Raw genomic sequence first — 18,623 nt, 5'->3', positions numbered from 1 at the left:
AAGTCTTGCTATAGATTAAAATATCATCAAAGAACACTAGAGCAAACTTCCTGAGAACAGATACCAAGGAACTATTCATTGCTCCCTGAAATGTACCAAGAGCACCAATGAGACCAAAAGCCATCACAGTGAATTCAAAGTGGCCATTATGGGTCTAGAATGCTGCCTTATATTCTTCTCCAGGAGCCAATCTGATCTGATGATATCCAGCCTTAAGATCCAATTTAGAAAACCAAGCAGCTCTAGCAAGCTCATCCAAGAGTTCGTCAATGACAGGTAAAGGATATTTGCCCTTAATAGTGAGAGCATTCAAGTGTCTATAATCAACCACCATCCTCCAAGTGTGATCCTTCTTTTTAACAAGTAAATCTGGAGAGGAGAAGGCACTATTACTGTGTTGGATCATACCACTCTTCAACAAGGCAAAGACCTGAGATTCCAGTTCATCCTTCAGATGGGGAGCTATAAGATATGGGCGAATGGAGATTGGTCTAGCACCTGGAGCCAAGGGAATAGTGTGGTCATAGCATCTTCTAGGTGGAACTCCTACAGGATCAGCAAAGACATAAGCAAATTTATCCAACAAAGTTGTATCTCAGGTGGAATTGGAGGAGTGTCAACAGGAACAATAGTAGATAAAGAGACTAGAGTGATAGCATACTCATCAGGCAGTGGACCCTGTAAAGTAACTAGTTCACCCTTCCTATGAAAAGACATCCAACGTTGAGCCCAGTCAACCTGCATGGGACTGTGAGCAGCCAACCAATCGAGACCCAAGATACCATCATAATAACCTAGAGGCGACAATCTGAAATCAGTAGAAAAAGTGTGACCTCCACAAGACCACTGACATTGAGTTAGTTGATATTGGCAATGAAGAACTGACCCTCCAGCAACTTGAACCTTAACAAGAGGAATGGACTGAACATTCTGAAGAGAAGACAGTAATGCACTATCAAGGAATGTATGGGTACTACCAGAGTCAACCAAACATAATAAGGAGTGACCTTGCAACTCAATATGAATCTGCAGGGTAGTAACAGAATGCTCACAGCCAACAGTAGCAGCAGAGATGGACATTAGCTCACTGTCAGTCTCAGAATTAGAACCAAAATGCACCATATCAGATTGCAGGTGATCAATTAACTCCTGAACAAAATGCAGTTGCACAGTCTGCTTGCATTGGTGGTCACGAGACCAGCGCTCACCACACACAAAACAGAGGCCCTTGGCCTTGTGATAATTGCGGAGAGCAGTCCATTTGTCTTCAACACGAATAGCTCGGACATTGTCAAGATTCTTACGCTCCTCAAGAGGTCGCCGAGGTTGTGGTGGTGGTGGCAGTGGCAATGGTAAAGCCGAAGCGCGACGCACATTAGCTTGGGTCACAACAGGAATATCTGCATCCAAATCTTCATGTAACAAAGCAAGATCATAAGCAGCATCTAAGTCCTTGGGCTTCTGAAGTGAAACCATCAAACGCACGTTAGGTTTGAGGCCCTCCAAAAAGCGAGTCAGATAGTGCAACGGATCTGGTTTCTCCTCATAAGCAGATAATTGATCATAGAGATCAGAGAAACGTTCCACATAATCTTCCACGGTAGAAGTCTGAGTTATGCGGAATAGCTGGCGAATAAGCTGCTGATGAAGATTACGACCAAACCTGAGTTGGAGTTGAGTACAGAACTCGTCCCAAGTAGCACGAGGCATTCGACGTTGCGCTGACTCCAACCAGCGAGCCGCTGCGCCCTCAAACTGCGCTGACACGTACTGAATCCACAGCGTCGGTGACGTGCCCCACAGCTGGAAATAGTCCTCACAGCGAGCTTGCCACAGACGAGGATTTGAACCGTCGAATCGGGGAAGCTCAACGCGAGGGCCAGAACCAGAGATATCAGACGAGTCCGTGCGAAGAGAATCAAAGGTCTGGGAATTTTTGGTTTGAAAATTCTGAGGAATTTGGTACTCACGGGCGCCTCTTGCTGAAGGAGGAATGTAGAGTCCGCTGCTCCGGGGTCGTGGATCCTCGGGCGAGCCCACGGCAGGAGAGTCGGCCGCGGACCGGGAAGCAGACGGCGGCGGCTTGGGAGAAGTAGTGCGGCGCCCGTCCCGCTCGAACTCGATCCGCATCTGCCCGATGTCAATGCCCAATTCATCCCGAACCGCATCAATTTTGGTAGTGATGCCGTCGATCTTACTTGTCGATTCCACGAGCAGGGAGCGCACTGCCGACACCAACGACTCCTGTTGGTTGCGGAACTTCAGATCCATGTCCGTGGTGATGTCTCCATAGAGGAGCTCATAGAGTTGTCGTCCCTCCGGTGGCAGATTCTCCATGGCTGCCAGGCGGCGACGATCGCGGAAACAGGTGCGGTACTAGTGGACATGCATTGGTGGCTCTGATACCAGATTGTGAGGACCCGACGGATTACTCACGAATTTCGGTGGCTAGCTCTACAATTCAAATACTCAATTGATGAGATATATTGTTCTGGTCGATGTTCCTCACATCCTCCCTCAGAGCGAGTTCATATTACAAGCAATCGGTCCAAACCGTCCAAAACCTAGCCAACGAAAAAACTACACAGAAGCTAGCTTAAGTAGGAAATACAAGGTTCAACGAACCCGACTTGGGCTTGCAAGCCTGGCGGGTAACCGGTGCGTGCGAGTGGGCCGCGATGAAGGCCCATCTTGCCTTGATGAAGCGTTGGGCTGGTCCAGGTCGTTGTCCGATATGCATATTTTCGTTTCTGGTGGTCTGGGCCCCAGATTGTTCCTCGGCAGTTCGGTTGGCTTGCGTCCAATGGATCAGGCTGTCCATGAGTTGGGCTTTGTTCCACTATTCGGCCTTTTTCATCTCAGTTACAGCCCGCGGTAAAACGAGCGCCCGTAAAACAGGAATCCTCATGGTACATCCACCCAAGACGCATACACGTGCTCATGCACGTAGTGCAGAAACACAATCAGTCTGGCAATCACCTCAAATCCTAAAGGAGGACCATGGACCAGTCACAAAACCAAGCACAAGATCTACGCATCAGAGAGAGAAGGAGAGAAGCAACCAATTAATCATATCTAGTAGAATTGTACACAAGACGACCATGGAACACGAACTCCCTAAAACTGCAAAACATCGTCTGTAACTGTTACACTACCGGTTAAGCTCCAAGAGCTCTGAGGAGGGTCAGAAGTCAGCGGAGCTACTGCTACCGCTCCAGCCGCCGCGGGCCCCAATCGGCGGCCGCTGGTTGGCGTTCGTAAGGTACTGCCTTACGGGGTCTTCCGCCACGGCCGGCGCCGCGGCGGCCATGGGCACCCCCGCCGGCTGCGCCTGCTGCGGCGGGTTGATGATGTACTGCTGCATGACCAGCACGGACACCATCTTGGAGAACTCGGACGACACCAGCAGGTCCCCGATGGGCCCCAGCTCCGGCGACTCCATCCAGTCGGCCAGCGCGGACGTGAGCGGCGAGCTTTCCTCCCCCGGCTGCCTCCCCACGATGCACAGCTCGTGCGCGTTGTTCAGGTTCCGGATGACCGCCAGCGTCTCCTCGCTGTTGCCCACCACCTGCTCGACGTAAAGTATCGCCTCGTTCCCCATGTTGCGCGACCGGAACTCGTTCAGGTACTCCTCGTCCATCTGCCGCTCGCTCTTCCCGGCCTCGGGCACGATGGTGATGGCGGTGGCGCGCGATCCCACGCCGCCGACGGAGGACATGGGCGACACCATCGACGTCGGCGGCGCCGGGGTGTAGCCTGGCGGGATGAAGCGGACGATGGTGAGGCAGACGCCCGGGTGCTCCACCATCCTCCACGCGTACGCGAGCGCCTCGCGGTCGTCGGGCCCCCCGAAGAAGAGCAATGCCACGTGGTGCACGCTGGCCATGCGTGCCGTGGCGGCGCTGAGGCCCCGGTCAACGAGGATCCCGATGGAGCAGGGCGCCGAGGCGAGGATGCTCTCGTTGAACCCCCTGATGGACGGGTTGATGGGCTCCATCCCGCCGTCCACCGTCTGCTGCTTGTGGAACGGCAGCACGATGAGCGACACGTGCTTGTCCTCCGCCAGCACACACACGTCCTCGTGCATCGTCTGGTACGGCGACACCGCCGTCAGCGCCTGCACCGACACGCCGCCTGCACGCACGCACGCGCACACACACACACAGCTTTTCAGCATTCTCACTTGCATGATCTTGATCGCAGGCAATGGAATAATGGATGATGTCTACTGACCGACGCTTTCCTCGTAGCTCTCGAAGGCGTTGAAGATGTGGTCGCTGGAGCTGCCGGCGGTGTGGCTGGCGGCGAGCATGTTGGAGGCGCGCCCGGTGAGCTCGACGAGGTGGAGGGCGTAGATGAAGATGGGGGAGCGCTTGGTGGGATTGGACAGCTCCAGTAGGGAGATAATGGACGGCACATTGCGGTTGATGTGCACGCACGCCAGCATGCGCAGCTCCGAGTCATGCTTGGACCGCTGCAGGTTGCGCCGCTTGTACCCGACTAACCGCCGCGCCGGACGGTACACAGTCGTCACCACCGGCGTCACCAGCGCCGTCATCGCCACCGAGACCAGCACCATCACCGCGAACGACTCATCATCCAACACCTGCTATCAGTAGTTCAAGCAGATCGAGCACCAGTTAATTTCAATGTCATCAATTGGGCATCGATGTCGATCGGCATGATCTATCAGATATACGGGAGTAATGAATTACCTCCTTGTCCCTTCCGATGTTGAGCACGATCATCTCGACGAGCCCCCTGGTGTTCATGAGGAAGCCGAGGGCGACGCCGTCGCGGAAGGACATGGTGTAGGCGACGGCGATGAGAATGGTGCCCATGATCTTGGCGAAGCTGGCCATGACGAACACCAGCACGAGGAGCCACACGGTGACCGGGTCGCGCACCTGGGTCACGTTGGTGCGGAGGCCACTGATGGCGAAGAAAAGCGGCAGCAGCAAGCCCGTCACGAAGTCCTCCAGCTTCTCGATGAGCACCACGCCGAGCGGCGCGCTGGGTATGACGAGCCCGTACACGAAGGCGCCGAACACGGAGTGGATGCCGATGGCGTCGGTGCACACACCGGAGATCATGACCCCTGTGAGTATGAGCGTGACGTGCACGTCGCTGATGGACTCGCCCTCGGGCACGCGCCGCACGATCCACCACATGACGGGCCGGACCACATAGAAGCATGCCAGCACGAAGGCCACCCCGGAGAGGAGCACCCAGAGGGAGGAGAACGGGGTGCTGTTCACCTCGGAGATGGCGATGGCCAGCGCCAGGAGGATCCATGCGCACATGTCATTGACGATGGCGGCGGACATGGCGATCTTGCCCAGGTCCGAGTTGAGCAGCTTGATCTCGGCCAGGATGCGGGCCAGCACGGGGAACGCCGTGACGGAGAGCGCGACGCCGAGGAAGAGCAGGAAGGAGGCCTGGTGCACGTTCTTGGACACCTGGTGCCGGAAGATGAAGGAGGTGGCCGTGCCTATGCAGAAGGGCAGCGCCATCCCCGCCACGGCGATGATGAGCGCCTTCTTCCCCGACCGCTTGATGACGTTGACGTCCATCTCGAGGCCCACCAGGAAGAGGAAGTAGAGGAGGCCCAGGTGCGCCACCGTCTCCAGCGTCAGCAGGCTCCGCTCCGGGAACACCGTCCCCGCCCACGTCCCCAGCTGCCCCATCAGCGACGGCCCAAGGATCACGCCGGCCTGCGTGAAGAACGTGCACATTCTTCAGCAACTAGCATAATGTTATATGTGTGCATATGGTCCATGGAGTTTGATTCAGCTCGATTAATTAACTAACAATTGTGTGCATTGGATTTGGACAGCACGTACGAGGATCTCAGCGATGACGCGGGGCTGGCGGAGGGGCTTGAGGAGGAGGACGAGGATGCGGGTGGTGCCGACGATGATGGTGACCTGGAGGATGAAGAGCGGGAGGGAGAACTCGAGCGGGCTCACGCCCTGCCAGATGCCGTACGTGGTCACCATCATCGGCGAGTAGCACACCACCGCCGCGCCGGCGCCGGAGCCCGTCGTCATGCCGCGGCCCAGCGGCGCCGTCACGTTGCTCGACGGGAGCGCGGCGCCCGCCGTGTCCCCCTGCACCTGCACCACCGGGTCCATCTCGCCGCATGGGACGGACGATCGATGCCGATGCTAGTTCCTCGCGGCTGCTCCTGCGCTCCCCTGGTGGATGGATGGCTCGTTGGCGCGCCTGCTCTGCTCCTTTGGTGGATGGCTCGCGCGCGCGCGGAAGAGGGAAAGTGTGTTTGGTTGTTTGGAGACGGTGGAAAAAGTCAAGAGTGAAAGAGAGAAGGCCGCGCGCGGGAGGCGGTGCGCGGGTGACTTCTGCTGCATGTGAGCGTCCCGCTAATTTTGGCCCGGGGAGTTTGCGGTTTTGCACACGGCCTAATTGCGACCGGTCGTTTACAGTCTCCAGAGGAGGAAGGGACCGGAGTCTGGAGGGGTTTTCGTTGCGTAGTCCAAATCTTGTTGCATTGGATTGGACGCAGCGATGACCATTGCCGGATCAGAACGCCATGCATGTTGGATCGAAACGCCTCATGCCATAGTCAAATTCGGGTTCGCTCTAGAGCACATGTATGCATCCCTGCATAATCTATCTATACATATATAAAAAATACGAAACGTTTTTTTCACCGTCGTCTGTCAAACTTCCCATAAAATTTGTGGGTCCTATGATGGCATGTTTATTAGGCTTACTAAGCTGGTTGACCCATGGCTTGCACCGAATCTATTTATATATATCTCATAAAATTTGTGGGCCCTTAGGATTGCATGTATATATGGCTTACTAAGCCGGTTGGCTCATTACGTACACTGAATCTATCTATATCTATATCTATATACCAATGTAAAAAATACGGACCGTTCCACCTTTTTTCCTCTCTTTTTTCGTTAAGCCCCCGAGACCCACCTCGTCCGCCCGCACGCAAATCACTCCTTTGTCCGTTCCAGACGGCCGAGCTCCCCTCTCATGGCACAGGTGTAACGACAGATTGATCCTGCGATGCAGCATATATGGTCCAGCATGCGATGCCTCATTCCATCCGAGAGCCGGCGGCTCTGGCCTGCAGGCTCCATCTTGTCAGACACCATTTAATTTCAGAGAAAACAGGGGAACAGGTTCGTTCTCTCAGCCCTCATCCCCGTTGTGTTGATCTAGGCCAACGAGAGCTGCTACGACAACGTGCGCTAAGGAGGTTCAGCCGTGATTATGGGGGATGATTGAAGAGGAGAAAAGGAAGGGAAGAGCCGTGGGATACGGTTCAGAGCACCTGGACGGATCACGTACGGGCCGAGGAGGCATCGTCGAGGGCGGAGATTGCGACGGCCGGCACGCGTGTGTGCTGCTTTTGGCACGAGAAGGAAGACGGGCACGAGCGTTCGTGCGGGCAGGGGCTGGGTGCTCTCGGGGAAGCTAGCCCAAGAGAAGGAACGGGTGTGGCCTAAGAGGAGAAAAAGAAAAGGAAAGAAAAAAAAAGACCCAAAAATGGCTTGCCTGAAGCGTGGCAACGCACGGGCATTCTGCTAGTCTTAAAAAACAAAGCTAAAAATTAATAGTATGACAAGAACTAGTTGAAAAAGTGAAATGAACTCTGGATTAAAAATAGAGTTTTGTAGAACAAAATTCCGTAACTGTAAATTAGCGAGTTTGCTGTAGAAAATTTGCAGGAAATGTTGCAACTTGAAGTCTTTTGCTTTGTTTAAAGGGGAATGGAGAGACTAAACGTAGATAGTACATATATTCATTACCGTCCCTATTCATTATATATATTTAGAACTTTTTGATAGAGACGTTCGTTTAACTTTAGCTGTGGAACAAGCATCAGGTGTTAATAAAAAGAGAAGTTAGCATAGCTAACTTGGCTGAGTCTATGTAAAAATTTAAAGATTTGTGTAAAAGATCTCCTTATCTAAGTCTGACATAGAAATTCCGACCACGGATATGAGCTTGTGACATAGCGGTGACAGCGAGATTGTACGTTCTCAATTATCCAGGTTAAATATGTAGCTAAGATTTACATGGTTTGTCGTATTTATCCAGCATACGCGCGCACGTCACACGTGCGTGATAATGATCCACGGACAATTTTGGAATTTTTGACATCACTCCATATATATCTCCATGTAGTTTAGCCCCAAAAATAAAAGAAATACCACACCCCCAAGACCAGTTATCCGATGTCTAAATCGGCATTCAAAGTATTCGGTTTCCAGTACAAGCTACTGCCTCCCTCCGATCCTAAACTTTTATCGTTGTTTTAGTACAAATTTGAATCAAAACTACGACAAGAATTTATGATCGGAGGGAGTATAAATGATGGGTTGACTCTGATCGCACCCTCTCCGACTCAAATTACTTGGTTACTCGAACATAAACGTTTCACCCTTCCCAACCCTGAACCCAAGCGAGCGTAGTAGCGGCGATGCGTAGTTGGCCGGCGGCCGGCGGCGTGTGGGCCGCGCTAGGCAATGACCAGCAAGGACGTCTGGCGTTGCGTTGTACAGCAGGCGAAGTATGTTATATGCTCCTTCTTAGAAAAAACTTTTGTTAATTAATTGGTCCACCTCGAGTTAAAATTCTGGCCACGCGATACATGAGAAGAGTGGCTTCTCCAATATTTCCAAGCATGCATGCATAGTTTGAAGCATGCATGCAGAGTAGACTCGCACTCCTGTATGCGCCTGGGCGTGCGATGGCAATCTTCCTTGTACTGCCATACAATAAAGAACTTTGAAATTCCTACGTCTGAGTCGATGTAGCAATTCTCTTGGATCTACGTCTGAGTATAATCATATCGTCCCCTAATTAAGACATTGAAATGTTCAGAAGGATCATAGAGTTAAGGTACTGTATGAATTTTCCGGCCAGACAAAGAAATAGCAATTCTCACAAATTGTTAATGAAATTTCCTGTCGAAAAGCTACTGCAATGCCAGCAGCAGGGCCCAAGTTCGGCCTAACCTGACAAAGCGATAGCTTAACATAGCACACACTACAGACTACAGTATATGGTTATAATCAACCTCGTACGTGGCCATGGGTCGTGGCGCACCACGTCCAAGTCGAGACCGCGTAGAGCGGGGTGCCCTTCCAGCCAAGCCTTACCGTGCCGTCGTGGGCATCGTCCGCCACCGTGTACCCCAGCCCCGCCGGGCACGCGCCGGCCAGCATCTGCGCGCGCGCCCCGCCGCTTCCCCACCGGGCGCGCAGGAAGCCATGCCGCGCGAGCTCCGCCTGCCAGCTCCCGGGCAACAGCCTCTCCCGGCCGCTCCTTGACGGGCCGGCGATGGCCAGCACGTTCCCGATCTCCCGGCCCAGCATGCCGTTCTCCGCCAGGTGCCTGCTCGCGTCGTCCCCCGCCGGCCTCGCCGCGCCCAGCGAGTCGAACGCCGCCGAGTAGTGGTGCAGCGCGGACACGAACCGGTCCAGGAAGCTGCCCCCGTCGTCCGCCGCCGCGCCTGAAGACGACGACGACGACAGCGATCTCTCCTGGTCCACCACCGTCATGACCCTGGGCTCCAGCCACCGGGCGAGCCGGATCGCCGCGGCCTCGTCCCCGGCCGCGTCGTACAGCGCGTGCCGCAGCCAGTGCACGGCCACGGCCTCCCCTGGCCGCTTGCCCGGCAGCAGCAAGCCCGAGGACACCGCGGCGGCGGCGTCCCCGGGCCGCTTGGCGACGGCGTAGAACTCGAACGGCAGGCCCAGCTTGCCCGCCAGCCCGGCCAGCTGGTTCCCGGCGTCGTGCAGCAGGGCCGCCGACACGCCGAAGCCCGTCACGCGGAGCAGCGCCGGCGGGCCGCCTGGCCGGGCCGCGAGGGCCGGGAGCAGCGAGAGCCACTGCAGCGCGCCGCCGGGCACCATGTCCAGGTCCACGATGTGGACGGCTCGCTGCCCGCGGAACGCGTCCAGGACGGCCTGGTTGCACGCCAGGTACGCCGCCCGCGCGAAGGGGGCCACGTTGTAGAAGGCCCGGAACGCGGCGTGGATGACGATGCCGGCGTCGTCATGCTGCTGCAGGGAGAGGGGCGCGCAGACGCCGACCCAGGAGCTCATGAGGCGCGCCGCGAGCGCCCTGGCGAAGTAGGCCACGAGCCGCTCCCCGCAGGACGCCGCGTAGGGGGACGCCATCTGGGACAGCTCCAGCAGCGCCCCGTTGGCGTCCGCCAGGTTGCCCACCGACATGGCCACCGCGCACTCCATCAGCAGCGCGATCATCCGCACGCCATGGGACTCCGCCGCCGCTTCCTCTCCTTCTTCTTCCTCCGCCGCCTCGTCGACAACCTTCCGCTCTTCCTGCATCGCCGGCGCCCCAGCAGCACCTGGCGCCTCCTCCAGTATCTCGACCAAAGGCTCGGCCGGCGCCACGTCCTTGATGAAGGCGGCGTGGTGATGGGGCAAGAAAGAGCCGCCGGCCGTGCTACTGCTGCTGCTGTACATGTACTGGTGGGGATCATGGAACTGCATCAAGCCTAGTGAAGAATCGTGGTGATGCATGTCTGAGACGACTCTCCCTGACATGAGGTGATTGATCATATGATCAGTCAAAACCAAGCAGGGTTTGCCTTTGCGTAGCTCGCCTCACGGAGATATATCAATGCCGTATATATATATAGAGTCAAGGGTGACCTGGCTGATACTAGTAGCTAGTAGTATTACTTACTAGGTCAACCAGCTGGAAGCTAGCTAGCTAGCGGCAGTCCGAGAGAGCAAGCTACACGGCACGAATCTGTGAAACCGCAGCCTGATGATTCTTTGCGCTCCGTTCAGATTGGTCAATAGGTTTGGCCGGCAGGTTATCTCTTCATTAATTAATTAACTTCGAGAGATTAAAGAATAACCTGGTGATGCTTACTCGATCGCAGTCTGCTAATTTCTTTTCCCTTTTGATAGTTGGATGATGAAGATACAGTGGTCTAGAAGAAAAAAAAATCTAACTGCATGTTGGTGTCCAAGGAAACTAAAAATGGTCTTCGTCCAATTGAAAAAAAAAATCTGATTGTTGGTGTCCGAGGAAATTAAGGGAGCAATTAATTAGGCCAAGGCATCTCCTGAACTCCGTATCTCTTGTGTTCACTGACACCGACACTTGAAATGGGAAGCGATGATCGTTCTGACGTGGAGTTCTTTTCAGGGAAACGATCGAGGAGGAAAATATGTAAGTTATCTCTTCGTTAATTAACTTTCAGAGGTTAAAAAATAATGCTTTGTGCTGGTGATGTACGTTTGTATCTATGCAGTACTTGTACAGGGAAAATCGAAACCGAACAATACTATTCTACAGGCTATAGACTACAGAGGAAACAGATTGCCTGCATGCGAAAACCAGTTCAACGATGGGGTGCTACCGCTGAGCTTCGGGACGGGAATTGCACGCCTCTTGGACTCTTGGTGCTTTTGGGGAGAGAAAATTTCACACAGATTTCGCATCACTTCAGCTTGTTTCTGTCATTCCTGTGTGTCCAGCCTCTCCATCGCCCGGTCAATATGTAACAAAGCATAGGCAGGAGTAGTAATTAACATATAAACCAAAGCAGCTTCGTTAAAAACAAATAAAACAGCCACGATCGATCGGGCACACAGTGTGGTAGAGCTAAACTTGAAATTGCCTTCGAGTTTCCGCATAATTAAGCCGGCAGTCAATTCATCAAGAGAATGCGTGTTTATCGACCTAAGAAAGGAAATGTTAGCAGTATCGATCATGCACCGCTAGTTCTCACCATCTCCATCCTATGTGTTACTCCACGATGCATTCGATAGCAAGATCGAACGTTACGATGCAGCCACCTACATTAATTAATTAATATATTTTCAACCAATTGATCTTTTATAATAAAGAGATAAAAACTTCCTTATCCTAACGTTTCATCAATCGATACGGCCACGGTGGATCAAAACCCCAGGTCTCTGCATCCCGTTCATCTTTGTTCTAATTTTGTCTTTATATTCAAGAAATTTATTAAAAAAAATCTGCAATATCAAATAAGTACACTTCAAACGTTGGTGTACCTAGGATTTTGGTGTGGCTAAATTTCCATGGCGAACAATCTTAATTAATTTGTATCCATATGCATCTTTTTTGATATGAACATAAATAAGTGCTTGAATACAGGGAAAAACATAGAATAAATAAATAAATTTTGTTATAAGTGCGAAACTAGTTTTATGTTTTGCGAATGAGCCTCTAGCCTAGTGGTTAGGGCTTTGGTAGCACCCCCTGTTCCTGGGTTCGACTTTTTCGGGAGGCGAATTTCAGGCCGGAGGGTAAAAAAGTCCCATCATCTGTCCCATACCAAAGCACAGGTCTAAGGTCGCCTTTGTCTCACGTGACGTCGCGGTGCTGCTGTGTATGGGTGGGGCATGACGTTTGGGAATTTTTTAGACCTGTGTGAAAAGGTCTTATTCTTTCAGACAATCCGCGGACGTCTTCCCCCGCAGGCCTAGCTTTTTTTAGACTTAAAAAGCAGATGGCATGGATGCTAGTATTAGCGCTTGTCGATCTGCAAGAAATTCCATGATTGAGTTGCTAGATCCTAATATTTTTTTAGAGATATATTAGTGGGAGTACCAAAGCTAGTTAGGCCATGGCCAGCGAGCGCTATAGCTCAGGCAGCTCTGAGTGCAGATCCGCCCATGATTACAAATTTATATCATCGTAGATTTAATAAATCTAATTTACAATGTTGTATCTTTGGTATAATTTTCTATAAATTTGGTGGAGCTTTAAAGATTCTGACTTATGGCAAAACTAAAACATCTCATAAAAAGAAATGGAAGAAGTACCTTACAAACCAAGATCAAGTGACCAGCTTTATCTCAAAATGTAAAGGGTAGTAGAAGGTAGAACGCTATACAAGAACTAGCAAATTTAGCTCGTCGTATTTCTGGAACATCGATTGATCAAACTTACTATATACAACGTCGGAGGGAGGGAGTATCAAAATCGTAGTACGCCATGTCGCCATGCATCCATATAGATGAAGTTTGGTTTAGTTATCGGAGATAAACTCAAGGAACACGACGCGTGGTGAGCGTGACTCCTGCGCGCAGAGGCAGCAAATCAGTGACGCACTTGACGTCGATCGCTAGCTTTGGCCGGTCTCATTGGCTGCAACATCAAGCTGTCGCCCCAGCTAAGCTAACGAGCACGTTCCATCCTGCCTCCACATGTCGAACTCGTCGCTTTTCTATGTGCTAGGCAAGTTGATCTGATGGATGAATCAAGCTAGTACGCCCTTTCTAAATATAAAACGTTTTACCTTCGTTATAAATAATTAAAAAAATAAAACTTTTATTAAACGTTTTAAAAGTTTAGCAATATCTACAACACCTAAATTTATTTTATTAAATCTTTCACAATATATATTTTCATAATATACTTATCAGTATGATAGGTGTTCATACATATTGTCTATAAATTGGTCAAATTTTAAGAGTTTGGATTTAAAATAACTGTTTTGCTATGTCAAATTCGTCTGGTTTTTAAACACGGGTCAGTCAATTGTTTAATTGTTGGACCAAGTTTGTACTTTAAGATTTGGACTGAAGGATGGAGAAAAGAAAGTGGGGATGAGTGTATGATACCCAAATAGTAATCTGAAGGCCGTGGTACATCGTCTAAAATTTAATCATTTTGATTAAAATCAGACATGAGCGGACCCAGTTGGGTTAAAATAGAACCGCCGTGTATTTTTGTCCCACCCAATATTAACAATGCAGTATTTGTCTCACCCAATATTCGAACATAGGTTCATCACTGAAATCAGACATCTAAAATATAGCCACGCCTAAATAGATCTAGAACAACGTTTATATTCCGGAGAATGGATGTAATACTTACTACCTTGACCAGGTACTAGCGAAAACGACATGCGCATGCATGCAGGGCACTACATAATTGTGATCGAAGTGGTTGGAGATGGATCGAGCGATCAGATTGACACGGTTTCGGTACAATCAGCGGTGACAGAACTGAAGTTGACGCCTGGCTTGTTTGCAGGTGCGTGGCTGAATGCAGAAGAGATCGATGTCGATCGCTACTGTATCCCGGAGAGACAGGGGTGGCAAACAGCCGATGGGTAGAGCCAAGTGTTGAGTTGAGCGTGCAGTAGCATGCGTGCGCACACAGCCGGTTGGGCGGCGAGGCCAGCGACTCCGCGTGAATACCTGTTCACTGCCTGTAAATGTGCGCTTAATCTATTAGGGGAGTTGCACGTACGGCCGGGCACATTTGGTCGAATTAGCTAGCTGGTTTGGTTAATTTTACGAGAACTGCCGGTAGTCTGATATCCTCTCCGTTCCATAAATTTTTTTCAAATTTATTCAAAAAATAAATATATCTGTCTAAAAAACGTCTAGATACGTGTAATATTTCGATAAGAATTATAAAACGGATGAAATACTACTTAGCACATAGTGAGAAAGTACAAGGACCATCGTCCATGTATTGGCGAATCCGTGGCTCGATCCCTTCCAGCAGTTGGGACAGTTCTGGCCGTGCGTTGGTTAACTAGCGAACGTTGTGCATGCCTCGGCGCCCAACTCAACACTAGGCAACTATTTTTAATTTTTCATATTAAAACAGTATACATAATTTGGTGATTTTACTTCAAATTACTCATTATTACTGCAAAATGAATTTATCATAAAAAAATCAACTAAAAGAGTGGCCAAATTATAGAAAACTTGGTCCGAGCTTCAATTTCGATGTTTTAAACCCGAACTTAAGAAACTTATTCCAAGATATTCCATTTTGTGAAGCATTAGCATTTTAAATTTCTGCATTGACTTGTACTATACTATTTTATTTTTTCTCCTATTAAACAACTTAAAAAAATGGTGAATAATTATTTTTACATAGAACTTGTTGATTTAATTCACATTACTCATTTTTAATGCTAAATGAAGTCAGTAAAAATTTGAACTAACAAAATAGCCAAATTATTACCAAACCTGGTCCGGACATCAAATTTGGAGGTTTTAACCCCAAGTTAAAACTTCTTCCAAGATAGTCCATCTTATGAAGCATGTACCGTTATATATATTTGTGTATTTAGTTGTACTGTTTATTCCAAATTTATATGCCCACAATATGACTCCGTGTCGAAGATTTTTACTCCGTCCGATCCATAATAAATGTCTCAGATTTAGTACAAAGTTGCATTAAGTCTGAGACACTTATTATGGATAAGAGGTGGTATTTTTTTGACAACTTTTAGGTATCAAATCATTTCCCCACGATTAAAGAGCTCTAAAAATGCTGAATAATTATGTTTACATAAAAAGTGGAGATTTAATTCACATCATTTTGAAATGTAAATGAAGGCCTTCTATGGTTTTCAACTAAAAAATGTGTGTGTTTTACATTATAATTTACACCAAAGGAAAATGAAAAAAGAGAGATGCCACGACGAACGGGGACATGTGTACACCGCCTTTGCCAAGGGCCACTCTTTGCCAGGTGTTTTCTTCTCGCTTTGTTGAGGGACATATCTCTAGTTTGCCGTAGGCTGGGCCTTTGCCGAGTGCCTTTCACTTGGTGCCCGGCGCATGTAAGTCTTTGCAGAGATCAGCCCGATAAAGAGCTCTCGGCAGAGCACCGACACACGGCAGAATAACCTTTTATCCAGAAGTGATTGCACCAAAAGAAAATAAAAAAACTCTACGCAAATTCATATATGCAAAGGAAATAGAAGGTCGAAGATATGCAACCGGCCCTCCAAGCAAGGGAAGATGAGTATGAGATCAAGATTCAATGAAGTCTGAAAAGACGAATGGGATTATACATGTAAATTAAAGACATACTACACAAACATCTGCGCTAGAGCCAGTTAGGTAAAATGACGTGGTAAAATTTATAACTCCCATTACAATGATTTGAGAAGGCCCATATATGTGGAGGTTACATTGATGCGTTCCCAGCCGGCCGGCCCAGCCGATTTTTTTCTTCTTCTCCTAGTAAGTACGTTTTCTTTCGTCTTTGTTCTTTTGAAAAAGGGGACCTAGCTAAGCCCTCGTCCGTGCTTATTCCACCAAAGCAAAAGAAAAATCATGGCCAAGAACGACGACAAAGACAACACAACAACAACAGCAAACAAAGAATGGAGTACATACACAACGGAAACAAACTCAGCCTCCACCCTAGAATGGTGTATAGATAATATGTGGATTCGATGCCCTACTACGCTGGGCGTTGTCATTTTTGGCTAGTGCACATCATATATATCAGTCGAAGATCGAACACGGGATGCATGATGGATGCTGCTGCATGCATCGATCGATTGAATCAGGCCGGGAGGTAGGAGGGCGGCATCGGCAGGCCGACGACCCTTCCGCAGCGCAGGGAGGTGTCTGGCATGTTGTACTCGTCGCGCAGCGACCTGGCCGGCGAGGTGACGCTGATGTAGAACTGCTCCCCCGTGTAGTACCGCTCCCAGACGTTGGACCTGACGTTCCACATTCCGGCGTTGTCGAACGTCAGCATCACCGCCGACCACGACCTCGGGTACACCTGGATCGAGTGCCTGCTCACCGCGTCCAGCAGGTTGTACGTCTTCCTCAGCTCCGGCGACCACTTCCCCGGCCCCATCCTGCACGCACGCGCGTAAACATGTATAACTTTGTACTGAATTTCAGACACTTATTAAGAATCGGAGAGAGTAGTATATTATACGTACCCTACGGCGAAGAAGGCGTAGCCGTCGATGTGGACGGAGTCCATGCTCTTCTCGGGGTTCTCGAAGACGACCTCGATGAAGGTGCGGAACTCGGCGGTGATGACGTTGGGGACGACCTGGAGGGGCCCCATGACGGCGGGGGGCACGTCGGCCATCTGGTTGTACTTGAACACCGGGTCGGTGACGTTGAAGTACTCGAGGAGCTTGAGCGGCGTGTCGGCGTCGACGTGGGACACGCCGTTGAAGCCGTACTTGAGCTTCCCCTCCAGGTGTCCCCTGGTCACCAGCAGCTTGATGGTGCGGGTGATGTTGATCTGCCCGTAGTGGTACGACCCCTGCGGGTTGGGCCGGGCCGCGCTGGCGGTCAGGTTCCACCGGAAGGACCGCCACTGGTTGAGCGACCAGGCCCAGCCCGCGGGGGGCTCCGGCACGTTGGGCGCCGGCGGGGTGTTGGACCCCGCGTAGCGGATCACGGCGGACACGGAGCTCTTGTCGCTGATGAAGCGCGTGGAGGCCACCACGTAGTAGTCCCCGGGCTTCTGGTCGGCGTCCACGAGCACCGACAGGCAGTGGCCCACGTGCACGTCCAGGGAGTCGTACATGTCCTGCACCGTGTGCGAGCCGTCCATCTCCACCAGCTTCATGTCGTGTCCCTGGATCCGGAAGTTGAGTGTGGACTTGATCCCCACATTGCAGATCCTGAGCCGGTACGTCTTGCCGGCCTCGAAGGTGAACAATGGCGGGTCAGCGGCTTCCTTGCCGCCCCTGCCGTTGATGAGCACCCCGGCAGGGCGCCCGAAGCTGCGGCCTTCGTCGAGGAGCCGTGCCATGACTGCGTGATCCTTGGTGTACCAGTCACCAATGAGCACCTGGAGGTCGTCAGCAGGGGGGTCAAAGGGGACAGGGATGAGGAGGCGGCTGACGACGCTGATGAGCCCGTAGCCGCCCGCGGCGCGCTGCATGCCGACGGAAGGGAAGTAGAAGAAGCTTCCGATCTGGTCCTTGGCCTGCCACTTGAAGGTGTAGTTGGTGCCGGGCGCCACGGGGCAGTTGGTGCCCGGCATGCCGTCCTGCCACGAGTTCTTGCGCTGCTGCATGCCGTGCCAGGTGAAGAGCAGCGGCTGGTCCAGCTGGTTGAACACGTTGACGACGATGTTGTTGTTGGAGGAGCAGTTGATCCGGGGACCCGGGAACTCGCCGTTGATGAGGATCACCTTCTGGGGAACCCCGACCAGGGTCTTGGTCCCGTACGTCACGTGCCACTCGAAGAACACGTACGGGTCCTCGGCGCGCGCCGCCGGGGCCGACGCCGCCAGCATCAACAGCAGCACCAGCACCGTCGACGCGCCGCCTCCTCCTCCTCCTCCTCCTCGGATGCTCTTCGTCATCGCCATTATTCGACCGATCACACGGACCCTCGTACGTCTTCTTTGATCAGTACTTCTCTGCATATTATGCATGCATCCACAAATATTATAAACGGACACAATTAATCACCACACTGCATTCGTCCAGAGAGAGTTTGAGCGATGAGGAGAGGATTAAGCGACGGGCGGTACCTTGAAGGATTAATGTAATGTAGGAGTTGCGGCGGGCGGGATGAACTAGGAGGAGGCCATGGAAGACGCCCCTGGTTGTGGGAGGGGTAAGGACGGTGCGTTGGAGAAGGATTTGGGTAAAGGAAGGAAGGCGACCGGGGAGGTCAACCGGGGAGCTTCGGGATGACGAGGGGACGCCGGGGACCGGGATTTATAGCGCCGACCGGGAAGGAGAGGTCCAGAGGAATGGCCGCCCGCGCTCATCTGGAGCATGCCTGTCCCCGCCCCCGACGTTGCCGCTCCATCCCCTGCTACCAATTCCTGGGTCTCTCTCCCCGCCGCACGCGCGCGCGCGCAAGCCGAGCTCTCGGGCC

General features: G+C 51.5%; 3 protein-coding genes and 1 long non-coding RNA gene across 4 annotated transcripts; 1 reads left to right on the top strand and 3 right to left on the bottom strand.

Annotated features, from left to right (window-relative positions):
- Positions 1 to 3,052: 3,052 nt before the first annotated feature.
- LOC100836750 (cation/H(+) antiporter 15) lies at positions 3,053 to 6,073 on the bottom strand. The gene is made up of 4 exons (XM_003566076.3): positions 5,844 to 6,073; positions 4,716 to 5,714; positions 4,234 to 4,606; positions 3,053 to 4,134 (listed from the first exon to the last, which is right to left on the bottom strand). Exons 1-4 carry the CDS (start codon positions 6,048 to 6,050, stop codon positions 3,185 to 3,187), a joined length of 2,529 nt encoding a protein of 842 aa, XP_003566124.2. The 5' UTR covers positions 6,051 to 6,073; the 3' UTR covers positions 3,053 to 3,184.
- Positions 3,952 to 4,711, top strand: LOC112270617. Its single transcript, XR_002962922.1, has 2 exons — positions 3,952 to 4,093; positions 4,204 to 4,711. It is a non-coding gene; the product is annotated as an uncharacterized LOC112270617 (long non-coding RNA).
- A 2,843-nt stretch (positions 6,074 to 8,916) lies between the features above and the next one.
- LOC100836133 (protein SCARECROW 2) lies at positions 8,917 to 10,605 on the bottom strand. The gene has a single exon (XM_003566074.2). It carries the CDS (start codon positions 10,569 to 10,571, stop codon positions 9,057 to 9,059), a length of 1,515 nt encoding a protein of 504 aa, XP_003566122.2. The 5' UTR covers positions 10,572 to 10,605; the 3' UTR covers positions 8,917 to 9,056.
- Positions 10,606 to 15,865: 5,260 nt separating this feature from the next.
- LOC100835828 (L-ascorbate oxidase homolog) lies at positions 15,866 to 18,544 on the bottom strand. The gene is made up of 3 exons (XM_003566073.4): positions 18,271 to 18,544; positions 16,712 to 18,156; positions 15,866 to 16,624 (listed from the first exon to the last, which is right to left on the bottom strand). The coding sequence occupies exons 2-3, from the start codon at positions 18,103 to 18,105 to the stop codon at positions 16,321 to 16,323; spliced, it is 1,698 nt and encodes a 565-aa protein (XP_003566121.3). The 5' UTR covers positions 18,106 to 18,156; positions 18,271 to 18,544; the 3' UTR covers positions 15,866 to 16,320.
- Between the last annotated feature and the right edge of the window lie 79 nt (positions 18,545 to 18,623).

The sequence above is a fragment of the Brachypodium distachyon genome, chromosome 2 (genome assembly GCF_000005505.3).
Source record: "Brachypodium distachyon strain Bd21 chromosome 2, Brachypodium_distachyon_v3.0, whole genome shotgun sequence".
In the NCBI taxonomy this organism is placed as follows: Eukaryota; Viridiplantae; Streptophyta; class Magnoliopsida; order Poales; family Poaceae; genus Brachypodium; species Brachypodium distachyon.
This window is presented reverse-complemented; position numbering and strand designations above follow the sequence as displayed.

Excerpts from the sequence above, each read along its gene's own strand:
- LOC100835828 (XM_003566073.4), bottom strand. The coding sequence starts at position 18,105 with ATGGCGATGACGAAGAGCATCCGAGGAGGAGGAGGAGGAGGAGGCGGC. Across the intron at positions 16,625-16,711 it reads TACGCCTTCTTCGCCGTAGG|GATGGGGCCGGGGAAGTGGT; the intron begins GTACGTATAATA and ends GCGTGCGTGCAG.
- LOC100836133 (XM_003566074.2), bottom strand. The coding sequence starts at position 10,571 with ATGATCAATCACCTCATGTCAGGGAGAGTCGTCTCAGACATGCATCAC.
- LOC100836750 (XM_003566076.3), bottom strand. The coding sequence starts at position 6,050 with ATGACGACGGGCTCCGGCGCCGGCGCGGCGGTGGTGTGCTACTCGCCG. Across the intron at positions 5,715-5,843 it reads GCGTCATCGCTGAGATCCTC|GCCGGCGTGATCCTTGGGCC; the intron begins GTACGTGCTGTC and ends TTCTTCACGCAG. Across the intron at positions 4,607-4,715 it reads ACATCGGAAGGGACAAGGAG|GTGTTGGATGATGAGTCGTT; the intron begins GTAATTCATTAC and ends TACTGATAGCAG.